The 17,461-nt window shown below is 44.3% G+C and overlaps 1 protein-coding gene across 1 annotated transcript in view; it reads left to right on the top strand.

The window, feature by feature from the left end:
• The first annotated feature begins 1,925 nt into the window (after positions 1 to 1,925).
• Positions 1,926 to 17,461, top strand: part of LOC138259834 (cytochrome P450 2C18-like) — a 209,710-nt gene continuing 194,174 nt past the window's right edge. Inside the window, exon 1 of the mRNA XM_069207730.1 lies at positions 1,926 to 2,168. Within this exon, the coding sequence (XP_069063831.1) occupies positions 1,971 to 2,168 (198 nt within the window). The 5' untranslated portion in view covers positions 1,926 to 1,970. The remainder of the gene's footprint in view (positions 2,169 to 17,461) is intronic.

Consider the following 17,461-nt stretch of genomic DNA (forward strand, 5'->3'; position numbering starts at 1 on the left):
AGCTAGGGGCCCAAATCCACAGGTAGGCACTTTGCAAAAAACACGTCAAATTTCAATGTAAAAATGTGATGTGTCCATGTTACGTATCCTGTCGCAGGCACTTGGCCTACCCACACAAGTAAGGTACCATTTTTATCAGGAGACTTGTGGGAAAACAGAATAGAAGAACAAGTGTTATTGGCCTTTGTCTTATTCAACATTTTTTCTTTTCAAATGTAAGACAGTGTGTAATAAAAACATCTATTTGAGAAATTACCTGTAATTCACATGCTAGTATGGGACCCCGGAATTCAGAGATGTGCAAATAACCACTGCTTCTCTACACCTTGTCATGGGCCATTTTGGAAATACAAAGGTTTTCTTGAATCCTATCTTTCAATCTTTATATTTCAGCAAATGAATTGATGCACGCCTGGTATAGAATGAAAACCCATTGCACAGTGCAGCTCATTTATTGGCTCTGGGTACCTAGGGTTATTGATGAACCGACAAGCCCAATATATCCCCGCAACCAGAAGAGTCCAGCAGAGGTAACAGTGTATTGCTTTCATAAATCTAACATCTCTGAAAAAAGTTACAGAGTAAATTGTGGAGAAAAACAGTTGTTTTTTTGGACGTCAATGTTATTATTTTTTATTTATGTTGTTATTTCTGTAGGAAAACACTGTAGGATGTACACAAATGACCCCTTGGTGAATTATAAATTTTGTCTACATTAAAATGGGGTATGTCCCAGTAAAATGCTAAAATTGTGTTGAAGAATTGCATTTTCTGATTCATGTTTGCCTGTTCCTGAAAGCTGAGAAGATGGTGATTTTAGAACCGTAAACCCTTTGTTGATGCCATTTTCAAGGAAAAAACACGAGCCCTCTTCTGCAGCCCTTTTTTCCCTTATTTGAAAAAAAAAAAATTGCTTCATTTTGGCAAATTTCTTTGTGTCCTTCAGGGGAACCCACAAAGTCTGGGTACCTGTCGATTCCCTGGGATGTGGGGAAAAAATGACTCAAATTTGGCTTGTGTAGCTCATGTGGACAAAAAGTTATGAGGGCCTAAAAGCGAAGATTCTCAAATAGACAAAAACATCCCTGGCACCTGAGAAGGAAAAGGCCTGGCAGCGAAGGGGTTACACAACTCGTTTGAATCTGTGTTGCTGTGAGCGCTCGCACATTGGGCAACATCGCGTTGGGGGAGCGGAGACGGACACAGGAGCTGAAACATTCAGGAAGGAGCTGAATGAAAAAGCACCCTCTGACGTAGGGGGTGCAGATTCGGACGGGGGAGCGTCAAGAGGCAGTACACCGTGGCTTATTCTTCTGTCTCGAGCATTTGATGCGAGCAGAAGCCCCATATGGGAAAGACGGAAAGAAGGGAAAAACGGAAAAGCGTCACAAATGGAGAACGTAGAAAGCTGCAAGAGTGAGCTGAAGGGGCAACGAGTAGCTTTATGTGCATTGAAGTGGCCCGAGAGGGTTTCAGGATTACGCCGCCTCAGTATTCTGTGTTCTCACATTTAAATGAAGCAGCCGCGTGTTTCAGAGGAGGGCTCTGGGCACCGGCACGTTTTTATTTACAAATTAAGCACTGCCTAGAATACAAAAATGTGCACCTGGCCTAAGCGAACTACCAGGGCATTGAGAGAGGGGGGGGAAATTTACTGGATATTTCAAATTCCTCTGCATATTTCCTAGGATGCAGTGTCATGTCTCTCATCGTCAGCCAATGCTCGTTTTTAACCTAAAAGAACGACAAAAAACAGGAAATCTAAGTGTTGTTGACTGAAAATCTGACAGTACTAAATGACATGGAGTAACTCTCCTGCTTTGCTAGATCTGTAGAAAATATAATGTTTGGAATATACAGCAAGCTGAGACTTAACGCTTCCTGTTATTGACCCGCCCCGCCCCGCCCCGGTGCCTAGGGCACTTGCTTAAGCAGGAAGTGTGTGTGCGCTTTGAGACCAAAGAGCAACAATGGAGACGCTGGCCTGGTTGGGGCAAGGGGTTTTTAGCCTTCCATTGCTGATCTTTGCCTTTGCTCTATTTGTTTTCTTTTGGTGGCGAACTCAAAGCAGCCTGCTGGGCAACCTGCCTCCGGGTCCTCGTCCACTGCCTCTGCTGGGAAACCTGTTGCAGCTGAGAGGTGTCCCCATCCTGGAGTGCCTGAGCAAGGTGGGACGCGGGGAGAGATGAAGGGAGGGAGGATTTGTTTCAAGTATCAGCACCTCACTGCTTTTGCATGGAATAAGGAGCAACTATTATAGGAACTCCGGTAGCATGATTGACGTTATAGTATTGTTTACATTTACTTCGTAGGTTACTCTTATACCTATTGGGAGCAGTGAAAAACAGAGAAACCCCAAGTCCCAGGAGTGCGTCCGTTGTTTAAAAGCCAGGCGGACAAGGTGTTTCATGGCACTGAGTTACAGGATAGCTCTGCCGCCCGTGCTTCTCTAGTCAGGGGCGCACTAGACTCATACTTCGGTGGTGGTGGTGGTGGTGGTGGTGGCGGGGGGGGGGGGGGGGGGGGGGGGCAAAGGCATTGTGAAAATCCCAGGTAAAATTTGTTTTGTAGTAGACTGCATACTCTGGAGACTTATTTGGACAAAGCCAGTGGTACATTATTGAGCACGCTGGGTCAACGAATCAGGGGTCAGGGTGCATTCATAATCACACTTTGCAGATTGCCTAGGTCTCATTTTATTGCACGTTTGAAACATTTAGATTATATTTGGGCATCCTTCTCCCAAAGTATGCTAACAAACATTGATAGAAAATTGTGCAGATCAGGAACATTTATTTAATATTCTGTTGCTACTGCATTTCTGAGTACATAATATGTTAAGGGTACATAAGGGTAACATAATAAGGGTGGGTCATGTCCAGGCTATATAGCGTATAGAATGTTGAAGTTTTCATCCAGAACTGGCTATTGGCATGGGCGTGCTGGGGCAAGGCCCATGGCACCAATCTTCAGAGGGTTGAAAAGAACTGTCTGCACGAAGGTCCTGCAAACAGCAACCTCACACTACCTTGGCTCCAGTAATTTAGTTTAAAATGCTTCTAATTGTTTTCAAACATGCTGCATTCACTGTTTTTAGTAACCTATGGGCTCCCTACCTTGTTCTCCCATCTACCTCTCACCCCCTGAAGCCACACATCATCACCCTCTCTCCTCCCCAACAAACAACTTGGAACCAGACAGATGGAGCAAAGTTGTGGGTGATCCCCGTGAGTTAACGGAGGCGCAACAATGTGTGTTCAAAGGCAACTGACCAGTAGTAGCGAGGGCATCATATTTCCTTCTACCCAGGCCATTATTGAAGCAAGGACCAGCTCTGCTTCTATCCATGTTATTACATGGTGACCTGGAGTTCCTGCTTCCAATAAATATCAACAATTTTAATATGATTGGGAACTCCTTCAGCCTGAAGTGCCACTCACGTTTTAAAAGATGGGAGAACTGATAAATCATGAAGCACATAAATGGGGCTCAAAGAGTGATGATCCATGGTGTCCCCACAGTACAGACACGTCACAATTAGTGGTAAGCTGTGTTAGCAGCTGCTAGATCAAGCTTAACATTTGGTATCCCTGCCAATCCCCTTCGTCCCCTGGACTCCAAGGTCATGGAGGCAGAGGCATGAAAATAAAATAAATGTTACTCTAAGCATAATTTTCCTCTTGCTATATAGTGAGTAGTAAGGAGGAATATGTTTAGAAGCTAGGGGTGAATCCATGGGTCAACCATATAAAAATGTTGGTGGTCAAAGTGTGTGTTATAGCATTTCCACTACTCCTGGCATTTTTGTGAATTGACATCCATGACAGAATAGCACTGATACTCAAACATGTACAGTACCTTTGAATACTAGCAGCAGAATAATGTTCAAAAGGACTTCAAAAAAGCCTTAATATTTAGCTACTGCACATGAAGTATTACTACTACAACTAACACCCAAAATTTGCCTGCATGTTTTCATAGATTGCTTCTTGAGTATGTTTAAGTGGAATTCTTGTTTGAGGACAAGGGGTCATGTAATAAGATTTCTTGGGGGAATGCTTTGTAGTAGTATAAGAAAGATTTTCCAAAAACAACGGTAAATGTATAAAAATTGGCTGGCTTCTAACAGGAATGATGGGCTAAATCAGAATACTTGAAAAAGGTTTTTGATAAACTAGACTAGTGTGATAAAACGGCTGAGTTGCATACATACTACTGTCTAATGTGCTGCAGCAGGCTTTAACTTTGGTTTGATCGATATGTGTTGCAAACACAGCACCAAACTTGTATGATTTTCAAAGGTGGAGTATTTTCTCTGCTGAGCAAGAAGCTTAATATAAGACAGTAAATACCCCTCCACATAATATAGCTCTCTTCACCTTAAAACATTGTTAAAGCCCTAACAATTGAAACTCTTATTGCCTCTTTCGTGCCATTAACCCAGCTCTCTTGCCCACCCTCCCTCTTTAACAGTGGGCAAACAGTTACATGTAAGCACTAGGAGTAGGCTCATGGAGCAGCTGGGCAGTCTCTTGTCTTAAAAGGGCTGTTTGTTCTGACCTGCCATCTTGTGTTCTGGTAACATTGCATAACTCATGGACGAGGTCAGGCCTATAGAACCACTGCTGGCATTAGAGGACAATTAGACACATATATACAAGCAAGTAAATATTATAGTGGCATACTTAGCCTTGTTTGCCGATGTGACGTTTAGCGAACATTGATGAAGGACTTAATCATTTAAACATGTTCTTTTCATTCATTCTTTGAGCACCACTACCATGTGGATGCCTTGGTAGAACTCATTAAAGCACAAATAGTTCAAAAATGTTCTTATCAAACTTAAGCAAACTACACATCCACATATTTATTTATAATTTTTGTGTTGCTAAAGCACATTCATCCACACCATTTCCAAAATTACATAAAGGCAGTATGTAAGTAATTTGTGCAGAATCGATAGACAATGTGTATTAATAAAGAAAAAAGAAAGCAAAGGTAAGTGAAATGATGCACAGATCCACAGAGAAAGAGAAAACAAGTGTGATGAACCAGTTGAATATAGAAGTTCACAAGGACTTATACCTCCATCTCTTTTCACCAAATGAAAGGTGGGGTGAAAGGTCGAAACCTAAAACTGAAAACATGGGAGGAATGTCAGCAGGGTACACTTTATAAATGGAAAAGGCAGACAAGGCTCAAAGATAGAAAGGCTTAGAGTCAGCAATAAGAAGGCAATAGAAACCTCAAAGTAGTACCATCACCCAAGATTTTCCAAGTGTAAGAGGAATGGAATTAGATGGCAGAGTATCTAAAAGACAGGGAAACTATTGCAGTCCCTGATGCACAAGAGGCAAACTCATGTGACATCCATACAGTGAGCTCCATGCAGCCACAGAAAGCTTCTCCACTTCGTACTGGACTTGAATACCCACAGGAAGACAGTGGAAATGGAGATGAAGTGTGTTGAAACAGTAATGTCCCCTGCATGACATACAGGTGTGTTCTTCTGCCCTGGGTGCCCGACCCTGTGTGAATCAGATATTCTTTTATTTTGGCCCTGGTGCTACACTAATCAATGATATACAGAGAGGCTAGGCCTGTTCCCAACAATGTGAGATCCTGGACCTGCCTTGTAACCTGGAGGGATGCACCATCAAGTCCTCATAGAGAGAGTGGACTGATACTCTCATCATGGGTTTAGCACAGAAGGCTATGGTGAATGCAGACTGTGTTTTGTAATTCATAGTATGACTAGACCTTTATATCTATGTCAGGGGAACGTGGTCTACTGTCAACTCTGAAGTAAAGTTCCACTTTTATGTGAGATGCAGAAACTTGCACTGACACCCATTATGCATTGCAAGTAAGTGTGTACAGTGAGCATATGATGCATTCACAGCAGTGGGCGGGGAGGGGTTGGGTGTTTGTGTGTTTTTGTTTGTGTGTGTGTGTCTCTCTCTCTCTGAGTACAAAAGCCAGTGGGTTCCATTTTGGATGCCTCCCATTTGACAGTGGACGTCAGTTGCCTACATTCCTATGGCTGCAGGAAGGACTTCTAGACACTTAAGTGAGGTGGATGGAGAAAAGGCAACCTATACTTTGTGAGCAAGTGACTGCTGATTAGTTCTTCTTGAGCACTGCCATTTGGGTGATGGTAGAATTGAAGGGCAGGACTGAATTTTCCATTGTGCAAGATAGAGACATTTCTAAGTCAGGCCTGCCTTTTTGTCTACCCCTGATTAGTGATCAGAAAGTCTGCTGACAGCCAAATGAGAATCCTCACAGGCTGTTTTGCCAGATTGGGCGATTTCCCGCTCAAATGAGTGACATTTTTCCCATTTGTGCGGTAAACCTCCCCCCTCCCCCCAATTGCGGGTGCCTCATTGTGGGGCGCTTATTAGCTCGTTGTGTGGAAAATTGTTTGCAGGGCCACCAGCAGCGGACGTGTTCTCACTAGCCTCATCTCCAGGCAGCCAGGGGTCTCAGCCACACTATAAATGTTGCCTAGTGATGCCCAAATGGGCCGCAGCCCACCATGTCACCTCCACCATCTGCCCCTCCATGTGAGAATATATTAAATAGACTCAGTCACATGATCCATGCTGCAGCGATTGACTGAGTGCACGGCTTGCGGTGGTGGGCAGGACAGGGCTGCCCCTGCTGAGTGACAGCAAGTGAGCGTGCGATTTGCAGCATGCATGCAGCATTGATTGGACAGTGTGGGCTGTCAGTCAGTGAATGTAAAGGATTGTGGAAAATGGTTGGATACAAATTATTTATGTAGAACACGTGCAGCAGTGTGGCTGTCTGTGCCTGTGATTCAACTGCTGACGAAGATCATGTAATCATGTTGCTAATTGGTGGTGCGTCCTGACCGTGTGCTGTCCATCCTTAATGCCTGTGGTGTTGGGGCAGAGGGTTGTCAATCTAGTAGTGCTACCAGTTGACTGCCCTGCCAAACATTATTGACCCTGCCCGTGGCACAGTTTAAAAGCTGCGATGGTGCGGTGCGCATGTGGGCCCTCTCTTCTTGTGGGTGGTGCTCGCCGACGCCACGTCCCCGACTTGTGTATGCCTGTGGCCAGCCCCAGAGTGAGAGACTGAGGCCCGGCTAGGAGACTCCCCCGTTCCTGTTGTGTGGGCGCCACGGCTCCAGGCCAAGCACCAACTACCAAGTCAAACAACCTGCCTCTGGCCTCTGAAATCCATTTAAAGCCACTCCCTGCCCCTTCAGCTCACTCTTGCAGCTTTCAGCTTTCTGTCATACTTAATGCTGAGGCAGCGCCATCTCGGGCCTCTTAAATCCATTTAAAGCCAATATATGAACCCTCATATTGGAAGAGTGCTGTTTCACACTGCTGAATACTGTATAATCTGTAAATAGTAGACATGGTACTGAGGAAGGCAAAAGAGGAGAGAATTACAGCAGTCCAGCTTATATGTAAGAGCCTCAAGAACAGTTCTGTGATAATCAAAAGGAAAAAGGTCAAGAATCTTCGTCACCTCATTGCTTACAGGAGAAATAAGGGTGTTGAAGAAGCAATGCAAATATGAGCGTTAATTAATATATAAATGGAATAGAAAATGACCAACAAATTCCATGCAGAAGTGTTTTGCAGGAGGCTCAAATTGAGCAACCACCAGTCAGAATCCCAGGCAGACTTCTGTTCTGGAAGAGTTGAGGCTTTGGGTGTCCCACTGCTCCCCCCACCCAGTGCTTAATTTGTAAATAAAGACATGCTGGTGCCCAAAGCTCTCCTCTGAAACACGTGGCTGCTGCTAATAAATGTCCAAGCACGGAATACTGAGGCTGCGTAATCCTGAAGCCATCTCGGACCTCTTTCATGCATTTACAGCCACTCCTTGCACCTTCAGTTCACTGTTGCAGCTCTCTAAATTGCCCCTTTCTGACGCACTTTCATTTTTCTCTTCCTCCATCTTTCCCATATATGTGTCTTTTGCTCGCAGTAAATGCTTGAGGCAGAAAAATAAGTGCCGGCCCTCAAAAATAAGTGCTGGTGCTCTGCACCAGAAACAACAAGCGCAAATTAAGCACTGGATAGAATCACATGAAGGTTGGTGATGACAAACAGTTATTGTTTTTGACTCGTAATGCAAGGGGGTTACCAGCTGAGCTGCTCAGTGCGTGCTTTGCAGTACAGTTAAAAATAAATAATTACCTACAGTTTGGGTATTGCTTAAACCAATCTATCTAAAACCTTTTTGCACGCTTGTTAGCAGTCTTTCTTATACTGCCTGTAATGCAAGTTTAACCTAATGACTTACATTTGCGCAACACACAAGCCACAATTCTCCATTGCACCAAACAAGATTTCAGTCTGTGGTTGTTTGGGTGCACAGAGACTTTTCAGTGCTTTAACTAATAGAGGTTTCATAATATACAGTGATTAACTTAACTTTTCTATTTTTTCGTTTAAGGCATGGGTTACTATGTATGTAGCTACCTGAAAGAGAATATTTTGTTTTTCTTAGCCACACGTTTAACCCCGCCCCATTGCATGCAGAATAACTGCTCCCATACTTTTTTAATGCACTTTGAGCTGTGTGCTCAGCTGATTTATTCATTTATTTCACTCCAGTTTCAGGCAGTGCAAGCACAAATGTGGTCTCATTGGCTGAGCTAAGTGAAATGAAGGTACATGGTCAGTGCTCAGCCTCGCTGGATGGTTCTGTTTGTGATCTCAGTCAGTGGCTAAATTATTTACATCACTTGTTGTCATGCTCTGCTCAGCGTAGCCTTAAAAGTTACACTTTTGTATGGTGTCCTATGTGTACCACTTGTATGCATGAAGAATGCTCTACGAAATGTATTAAGAACAGCAAAACCTATCTTTCCTTACTTTGATGAAGACTGTGCCATTGCCATGTATTAGCTCTAGGACTACCGCAGTTATGCATTATAGATGTAGAGATGGTCACTTGGTCTCTTGCAGTTTCAGATAGTCCCCAGTCATCTCAACAAGACACAGTTATTTATTGAGCAGGTTACCCCAGCTGCCAAGCAGTTGTAGTTTAAATATTGCAACATGGGCAAGTGGGCTCAATATTACAATATAATAAAAAGAGTAATAATGGTTTCTGAATTAAAAGGACCGATTGCCCTGTAAAATGAGATAATACCAAGGCAGCATTCAAGTACTGCCATATAAAATTGCATGCCCATTCCAATGATTTGAAGCAACCTGCAACAAACAGGGTGTAAGTGATTTATTGAGCCATTCACAGTTTCACTTTACCAGCCATGTTTACAAACAGGTGCATGCCTTGCACTATGAAACAAGCATATTGCAGCCTAGGAAGTGGGTACTGCCCTTGCTTTCTGTCTACAAACAACAGAAAAGTATCTGCCAGCTACAAAAGGCCCCAATGCCAAAACTGGTGTCAAAAGGACTGCTGTGAACTTGATCAAAGCGACGTTCAGCCAAAAGATGTGAAACCTAGAAAGGATCAAACCGTATGTGACTGAATGAACCATTCACAGTTTCACTTTACAAGCCATGTTTACTTACCGGTGCACGCCTCGCACCCTGAAAGAAGCCTATTGCTGCCTAGGAAGTGGCTACTGCCCTTGCTTTCTGTCTACAAACAACGGAAAATAATCTGCCTGCTACAAAAGGCCCCAATGCCAAAACTGGTGTCAAAAGGACTGCTGTGAACTTGATCAAAGCGACGTTCAGCCACAAGCTGTGAAACCTAGAAAGGATCAAACCGTATGTGACTGAATGAACCTTTCGCAGTTTTACTTTACCAACCACGTTTACTTACCAGTGCATGCCTCACACTCTGAAACAAGCATATTGTGGCCTAGGAAGTGGCTACTGCTGCTGCTTTCTGTCTACAAAGGAACATAGGCCCTCATTCTGACCCTGGCGGTCTTTGACCGCCAGGGCGGAGGACCGCGGGAGCACCGCCGACAAGCCGGCGGTGCTTCAATGGGGATTCCGACCGCGGCGGTAAAGCCGCGGTCGGACCGGCACCACTGGCGGGGTCCCGCCAGTGTACCGCGGCCCCATTGAATCCTCCGCGGCGGCGCAGCTTGCTGCACCGCCGCGGGGATTCTGACCCCCCCTACCGCCATCCAGATCCCGGCGGTCGGACCGCCGAGATCCGGATGGCGGTAGGGGGGGTCGCGGGGCCCCTGGGGGCCCCTGCAGTGCCCATGCCACTGGCATGGGCATTGCAGGGGCCCCCGTAAGAGGGCCCCTAAATGTATTTCACTGTCTGCTGCGCAGACAGTGAAATACGCGACGGGTGCAACTGCACCCGTCGCACAGCTTCCACTCCGCCGGCTCGATTCCGAGCCGGCTTCATCGTGGAAGCCTCTTTCCCGCTGGGCTGGCTGGCGGTCTGAAGGAGACCGCCCGCCAGCCCAGCGGGAAAGTCAGAATTACCGCCGCGGTCTTTCGACCGCGGAACGGTAACCTGACGGCGGGACTTTGGCGGGCGGCCTCCGCCGCCCGCCAAGGTCAGAATGAGGGCCATAATCTGCTTGCTACAAAGGGCTCCAATGCAAAAACTGGTGGCAAAGGGACTGCAGTGAACTTGATCAAAGCAACGTTCAGCTTTCTGTCTCCAAGCAAAACAAAATAAAGTAGCTGCTACAGGCTCCAATGTGAAAAGGTGTGCCAAAGGGCTGCTGTGCACATAATCAAAGATGTACTTGTCTCACCAAGTCCAGATGTACTACTTGTTCCAAATTGCTGCTCATCATAGGAAGTGAGTGACCATTTTTTCATATTTATTTCCATTTTTAGTGTGTAATGCAATGAATAATTTAGGCACTGTGAGTTCCACATATTTGATTACAATAGAATTTTGATTTATGCTTTAAAATGTTTGCTTCAGTCTGTGATTGCATTATTTCAGTGTTAAAAGTCTGGGCTACTTTCTGGGCTGGGATTGGTTCATTCTGGGCTTACTTTGGGCTGGTCGGTCCACAGCTTTGGGCTTTAAAAGACTTTTAAAATCTGGCAACACTGCTCACAGGTCACTGTGTTCTTGTTGTGGAGGCTTTTGCTTTGAGACCGCCCTATTGCCACCTGCTTTGAGAAGCATTACTTCACACAAATGCTGTGTCTAGAGAGCAGCAATAGAATGACACCTTGAAAAAGAACCATGTTAAACCCATTCAGAAGGTTGAGTCAGTGAAGCCAGATCACCTGTCTAGAAGATGTGTATAAAGGTAGAAACCAAACCACCCCATGTTGTTCCAGTCCCAAGTTCTTCATGATAAAGGAGAGAACAGCATTGCAGAGTACTCAAAGGACTGCTTTGTGACGAGGACTGGTGTCTGTCTACCTGAGGTGCAGGATACTACCTGAAGTCTGTACTTTCTGGTGGTGGTGGTGGGAGTCAGCCTAATGCCTAGAAGTCTGCCTGCCTCTTGAGCTGAGACAGGGAAGGAATATTTATGGCCCTGAAGGAGAAGACGCCCAGAATGTTCTTGGCCTGAGAAACACCCAAAGAAAGTGGACTTCCTAAAAGGGTAAAGCCAGGAGTGACCCTTTCTGCAGTTGGTCTCCTGGTCTGTCTATATGATTGCCATTGAGAAATGCACCAAAAGACTACTGAAGCTTCCACTTCCACCACTGCTCTGAGTCACAATTTGGCACTATACCCGTGGCATGCAAAGCTGGTATGCCACTGATGGAAAGCTGATAGGACTAGGAAGGCTGCAACATCCAGGTACATACATCATTCTGCACTGGTCTGGGTATGGGCTACAACAACCATGCCATGGGACATACCTGCACTGGTTAGGAGGTGGGCTGTGTAGGAACTTAGGTTTCTGGTTGGGGCAGTGAAACCCTATACAAGCAGTGACCACCATTCCTGTCACAAGCAAATCCTGTATTAACCTGGGCTTAACTCTCTGGTGGCTTGGCACAAAGCAGTCAGACTTAACTTAGAGGCAATGTGTAAAGTATGTATGCAGTATTTCAAATGGCAATAAACTGAAACTGCAACACAAAAAACACACACCAATTTAGAAATGGAGAGTAAAATATAATAAATTATTTGAGACCCAAACAACAAAAATCCAATAAGCAAAACTGCAAATATGCAATTATAAAGATTTACGTGGAAATAATACCTAAAAGCACAAAGCACTGATTGTATTTATCTGGTCGTGCTTGACCAGGACAAAGTCAAAAGTTCAGGCTGACCACAGTGGAGCATGGGTTGAGTACAGGGACCAAGCCTGGTCTGCTGAACAAAGTACCTAAAATACTGGTTGCAGAGTGTTGTGAGATCCTATCTTGAGGATGCAACGTGCAGAGGCGGTTCTGAGGAAGCTGCGGCTGCAATGCACGATCCTGCATCGGGGATGTGCTGTGCAGTGGTGGTTCCGTTGTTGCTGTGAGGAGATGTTTCGCGCCGCATCGGTTCTGTTCACAGGACCACAGCTGGGCTTGCTGAGCACTTTCAGGACCACTTCTAAGCCTCCAGCACTGCAATGGCACCACTTGAGGGGCAAGGCTCACAGCTGATAGAGTACAGGTGCTGGGTTCAAGGTATCTGGAGCCTTTTCTGTCTCTGAAGCTCTGATCAAGTGGCCGGGCAACTAGCCCTTGGAGTCACCCTGGTGGTCCTGGGTACAAAATGCAGGTCCAGTCCTTTTCACTCAGGTAGCATATCTGCAAGACAGCAGAGTAGCAGTCCCTCTTGCAGCATTACTGTTGTTCTGAGTCTTTCACAGGTCCAGAGTTGTACTGAATGGTTGGGTCTGAGGGTTCAATATTTAGACTTGTTGCCAGTTTTGAAGTAGGAGCAGGTTCTGAAGGTTTCCACCCCAGAGTTTTTGGAGTTTCCTTCCTCTCCACCATGGCCTTGTCTTGTCTCTGGGCACAGAAGACTAGTGTAAAACCTTTTCTGAGTGTGCTCAGGCAGAGCCTTTGTGATGTGTAAGCATGATAGGTTACATATCCTCCATCTAATCAAATGAGAGATGGCCCATTATGTCAACACACTGCCAGCTACACTAGTCATGTGACTGAGAAACAGGCTGCATGCACCAAATGGTTAGGACAAGAAAATGCCAACTTTCTAAAAGTGGCATTTTCTAAATTGTGACTTAAAATCCAACTTTACCATTAAAGGGGGTTTTAAATTAAAATTCTTAAGACACCAAGTCTGAAATTCCTAGTTGCTCCCAATTGAAAGTTACCACTTATTAATAAGGTCACCAATTGTTATCCTGTGGGAGAGGCAGGCCTTGTAGTAATGAAAAACAAATTCAAGGATTTTTCACTACCAGGACATGTAAACATTAAAGGTTCATGTCCAACTTTATAAATTCACTGCACCCTGCCATATTGGCTGTTTAGGGCCTACCCTAGGGGTGACTTATATGGATTTATATATATTAAAAAAGAAGGTGTAGGCCTCACAAAGGGTTCATTTTGCCAGGTCGAAATGGCATTTTACACCTGCACTCACAGTCTGCAATGGCCTGAAAAAGCCTACTTAAGTGGGTGGCACAGTTAGTGCTACAGGCCCACCAGCAGCATGTAATTTACCGGCCCTGGGTACATGTAGTGCCATTTTACTAGGGACTTTCCAGTAAATTAAATATGCCAACTGTGTGTAAACCAATTTTACAGTTTTTAAAGAAGAGAGCACAAGCACCTTGGCCCTGGTAGGCAATGGTAAAGTGTGCAGAGTCCAAGGGCCAGCAAACCCGAAGTCAGCAAGAACAGGAAAATGAAAGGTAAAAATTTGGAAAAAAGCCATGCCAAACATGACAGATTCAACAGGCTACAATTGCTTTGCCTCTGGAATCCACCTACACTGGCTCAGAGGTGGCCTGTATCTACTTTGCCATAGGATCCCCCTACATTAGCAGGTAGGTAGGTTGCAATTGCCTTGTCATCACAGCACACTGCACCAGCCAAGAAAAGGGACTACAACTGCTTAAGAAGCCAGACCACTACAAAAAGGCCCCATCAAGTTCCACTCGTCTGTTACAGGGAGGCCGCACATGCTGAAGACACAGGCTGTGACTGCTCTCCCCTGCGCCGTCTACAGGAGCAACATGCAAGTATGCCTGGCCCCCACATCGGAACAGGCTAGAACAACTTCAATATGCTGATGGAGAGCGAGGACGTAAGACTGTTTCACCCTGCAAGTATCACATGGGTCTGAACAAAGCAAAATGATTGTATATTTGAGCCTGTGGCAGATGTAATCTGCACCTGAATCTGGTCCAGTTTGTCCTATGGCTCCCTGTACAGTGTCTGGCAATGGAAATTAATATCCAGACATCAGGACAGTAACCCACAAAAGATAATACATGCAGTCTGGTATAATATAGTCCTGGATCATTGGTAAACATATGGAAGTAGGTGCTTCTGCACATGTGAGAGGCAAATGCCATAGAAGTAGATGTTGCAGATGCCTTGCCCACAAGAGAACAACAGTTGAGTGCCTGTTGAGTGTAGACAATAATACTAAAAATATTTCACTGCAATAACTACATCATATTAGTACACAAAAACTCCACAACATACAGTGCAACTCTGCATTATTTAGAAGAGTTATCATGCTTTGATTTTATTTTTGAAATACAATTCCCTTAACTGATGTGCTTTTGTACTTTTTGTACTTTAATTTGTGCTGTATTCTATTTATCCTTGAACGTTGTGTGTACCTTTGAGTATTCGGTTAAAAAATCTATAGTTTTGTTTTTTCCTGAGCACCTGCCACAGCACCATTTGCAGTTTTACAATTCTGTAAATGCAAGTATTGTCAACTCAATGTTATCTATACTTTGATCTCAGAAGGATGAATGGCAGAAATACGTTGCTGAGAATAAAAAATAGAGCATCTTAAAAATGTGTGCAGAGGGTACATTGTGGTACATATAAGTGCCTGAATAAATTACATATCATGTATTACATAGCGCTATCAGTAGAGTATTTCATTTTACGTGTTACCCAATGCGAGAATTAACTATTGCTTGCGATCCACATTGAGCATTATGAATTACATCATCACAATTTAAACTAATACAACAAACCACTGCTGCAGTATATTATGTTAACATATACAGTTTTAACTTCATACAATTTTCATTTGGAAACCAAAAATTATTCAACTTCTTGTAGCACTGACTGCCTTTCGATTTTTATTTTTGGAGCTTTTTATTTGTCTTTTGTTGTAAAAATGGCGTTGTAGGGCACCCCTGTTGTTTTTATGCAAATGATTAGTTGTTTCACAACAGCAGGTTTCGACCCTGGTGTGATTTTACACTTGTACACCGTTCACTTTAAATATTCTAAGTTGCTGCTCATTATTTCTGAACAAAAGGAACTGAGCATTGACAACATTTGACCAACTTTACTGAAGGAATTCAATGAAAACGACTGAAGGTTTGATTAAGCCTGTAAAAGAAACTAGCAGTACATACAGAATGTTAGTTGAAATTCCGACCAGCAGTACCAGCACACCCAGCCATACCCACGGAAACTGACGAGGCCCTTAGACTAATGGGCATTGCATGCTTGCATCTAGTAAAGAGTTGCCACAACTGTTCCCTGAATGCCATATTCCCACGCTCCTTCATGGATATCAAGTCACCGAAACGCGGGGGTAGCGAAAATGGCATCACATGCCCTTTGATCTCCACTTTCACTCACACAGACATACTTTACACATACACACAAAATCACACTTGCATACACTCTCTGACATACATACTTTCACTCACAAGCACGCACAAAACATACACTCCAGTTAGTTGTACTCCTTTTTATTACACTAGTAGTGAATAATGTATCATTAAGTGTATTACTAAGTGAATATATTATTATTCACTGTTAGTGTAATAAAAAACTAACAGAAAACAAAAAGAGTTGAACCCCAAATTACATCCATAAGGACAAGCTGTCTCTGTGTTCCTGACACTGAATTTGCCACCTCTGAGGCCAGGGGTCGCGAAGGCAGTGGCAGGAGTCCAAAAGCAATTCAGGGGTCGCAGCTGATGTCTATGCACTCTTTCCTCTGATGTCTTATAGACATGCCAAAAATGTTTTCTTAGAGTCTGTTTTTTAGATGGACATTCTCACCTTGTTTACACTATTGTAGAAGCTTCTCTAAAGTGAATTTTGGGGGAGGTAGGCACACATTCAGTCACAAATAAAAGCGGTGGGGGCATCTGCAAAGGAGATGTATATAATGACGGGTGAGGGACAGTCAAGCAGAACTCTGTATGTTTGTTATCACATATTTATAGTAAGCATATTTTCAGTTTAATGTATTGTGACATTGCTCCAGCTGTTCATTTTCTTTTTCCCATGTCACAACCTCTCTCATTTTTAGGGTCAAGCCTGTAAGTGCATGCACTAGCACATGTGTTTCGCTTGCGAGACTCTGTGGTGTACAGTAAAGGGGTTGGAGCCTGCCTGTCGCTCATCTTTTGTTGGTTTGTGTGGCACTCTTTACAGCCTCGTCATTTGTGAAGGCAGGCCTGGCATAAGTTTTGTTCCTCTGTGTGGAGCAGGGACCAAGCACTGATTGATTCGACTTAATTAGTGCCCGTCTGCTGCTCCGGATGTGATCGAGGTACTATTTTGTGTTTTTTTTAATTCTAGTTCCCTGCAAACAGAAGGTTTGTGACTGGCAAAAACATGCCTAGCAGGAAAAAAAAATTGCAAAGTTTTATTTTTTAAAGCTAACTGTCTTTTATTTTGACAAGTTGTCTTTTCTCACTTTCCACTCATGTTTTCTTTTGTTTTTGCTCATGAACGCTCTTCACAAAAGATGACAATTATTAACTTGTTCCAAATATTGCAAAGAGACACTTTCTTTAGCATGTGTAATCTCTGAAATGAGGCTTTAACACATAATCGTGCAGCACACCCAAAGACACTCCACTCCAATCCGTCCCACTACAGTCCACCACGCTTTATCCCACACCAATCCACCCCAGTCCAGTCCAAACCACTCATCCCAATCCAATCCACTCCAACTCACTCCAGTCTTTCCAACCCACCCTAATCTAGTCTGCCCACTCCAATTTGTCCCACTCTAATAGAAAACAATCTGCACAACTCAAAAAGAATCTGCCCCACTCCAACCCAAAACAATCTGTCCCACTCCAATCCAAAACAATATGCTCCACTCCAATCCAGAACACTCCGCCCCACTCCAATCTGCTCCAATCCTAAACAGTCTGCCCCACTGCAATCTGCTGCACTTGAATCCAAAACAATCTTCCCCACTGAAATCCAAAACCATCTGCCCAACTCCAGTCCACCTCACTCCAGTCTGCCCCGCTTTAATCCAAAACAATCTGCCCCACTCCTTTCCTTCCCACTCCCATCTGCCCCACTTCAGTCTAAGACAATCTGTCTCACTCCAGTCCGCCATACTCCAGTCTGCTCCACTCCAGTCCAAAAGTCTGTCCCACTCCAATCCGCCCCACTCCAATGCAAAA

The sequence above is a fragment of the Pleurodeles waltl genome, chromosome 9 (assembly GCF_031143425.1).
Source record: "Pleurodeles waltl isolate 20211129_DDA chromosome 9, aPleWal1.hap1.20221129, whole genome shotgun sequence".
NCBI classification, from domain to species: domain Eukaryota; kingdom Metazoa; phylum Chordata; class Amphibia; order Caudata; family Salamandridae; genus Pleurodeles; species Pleurodeles waltl.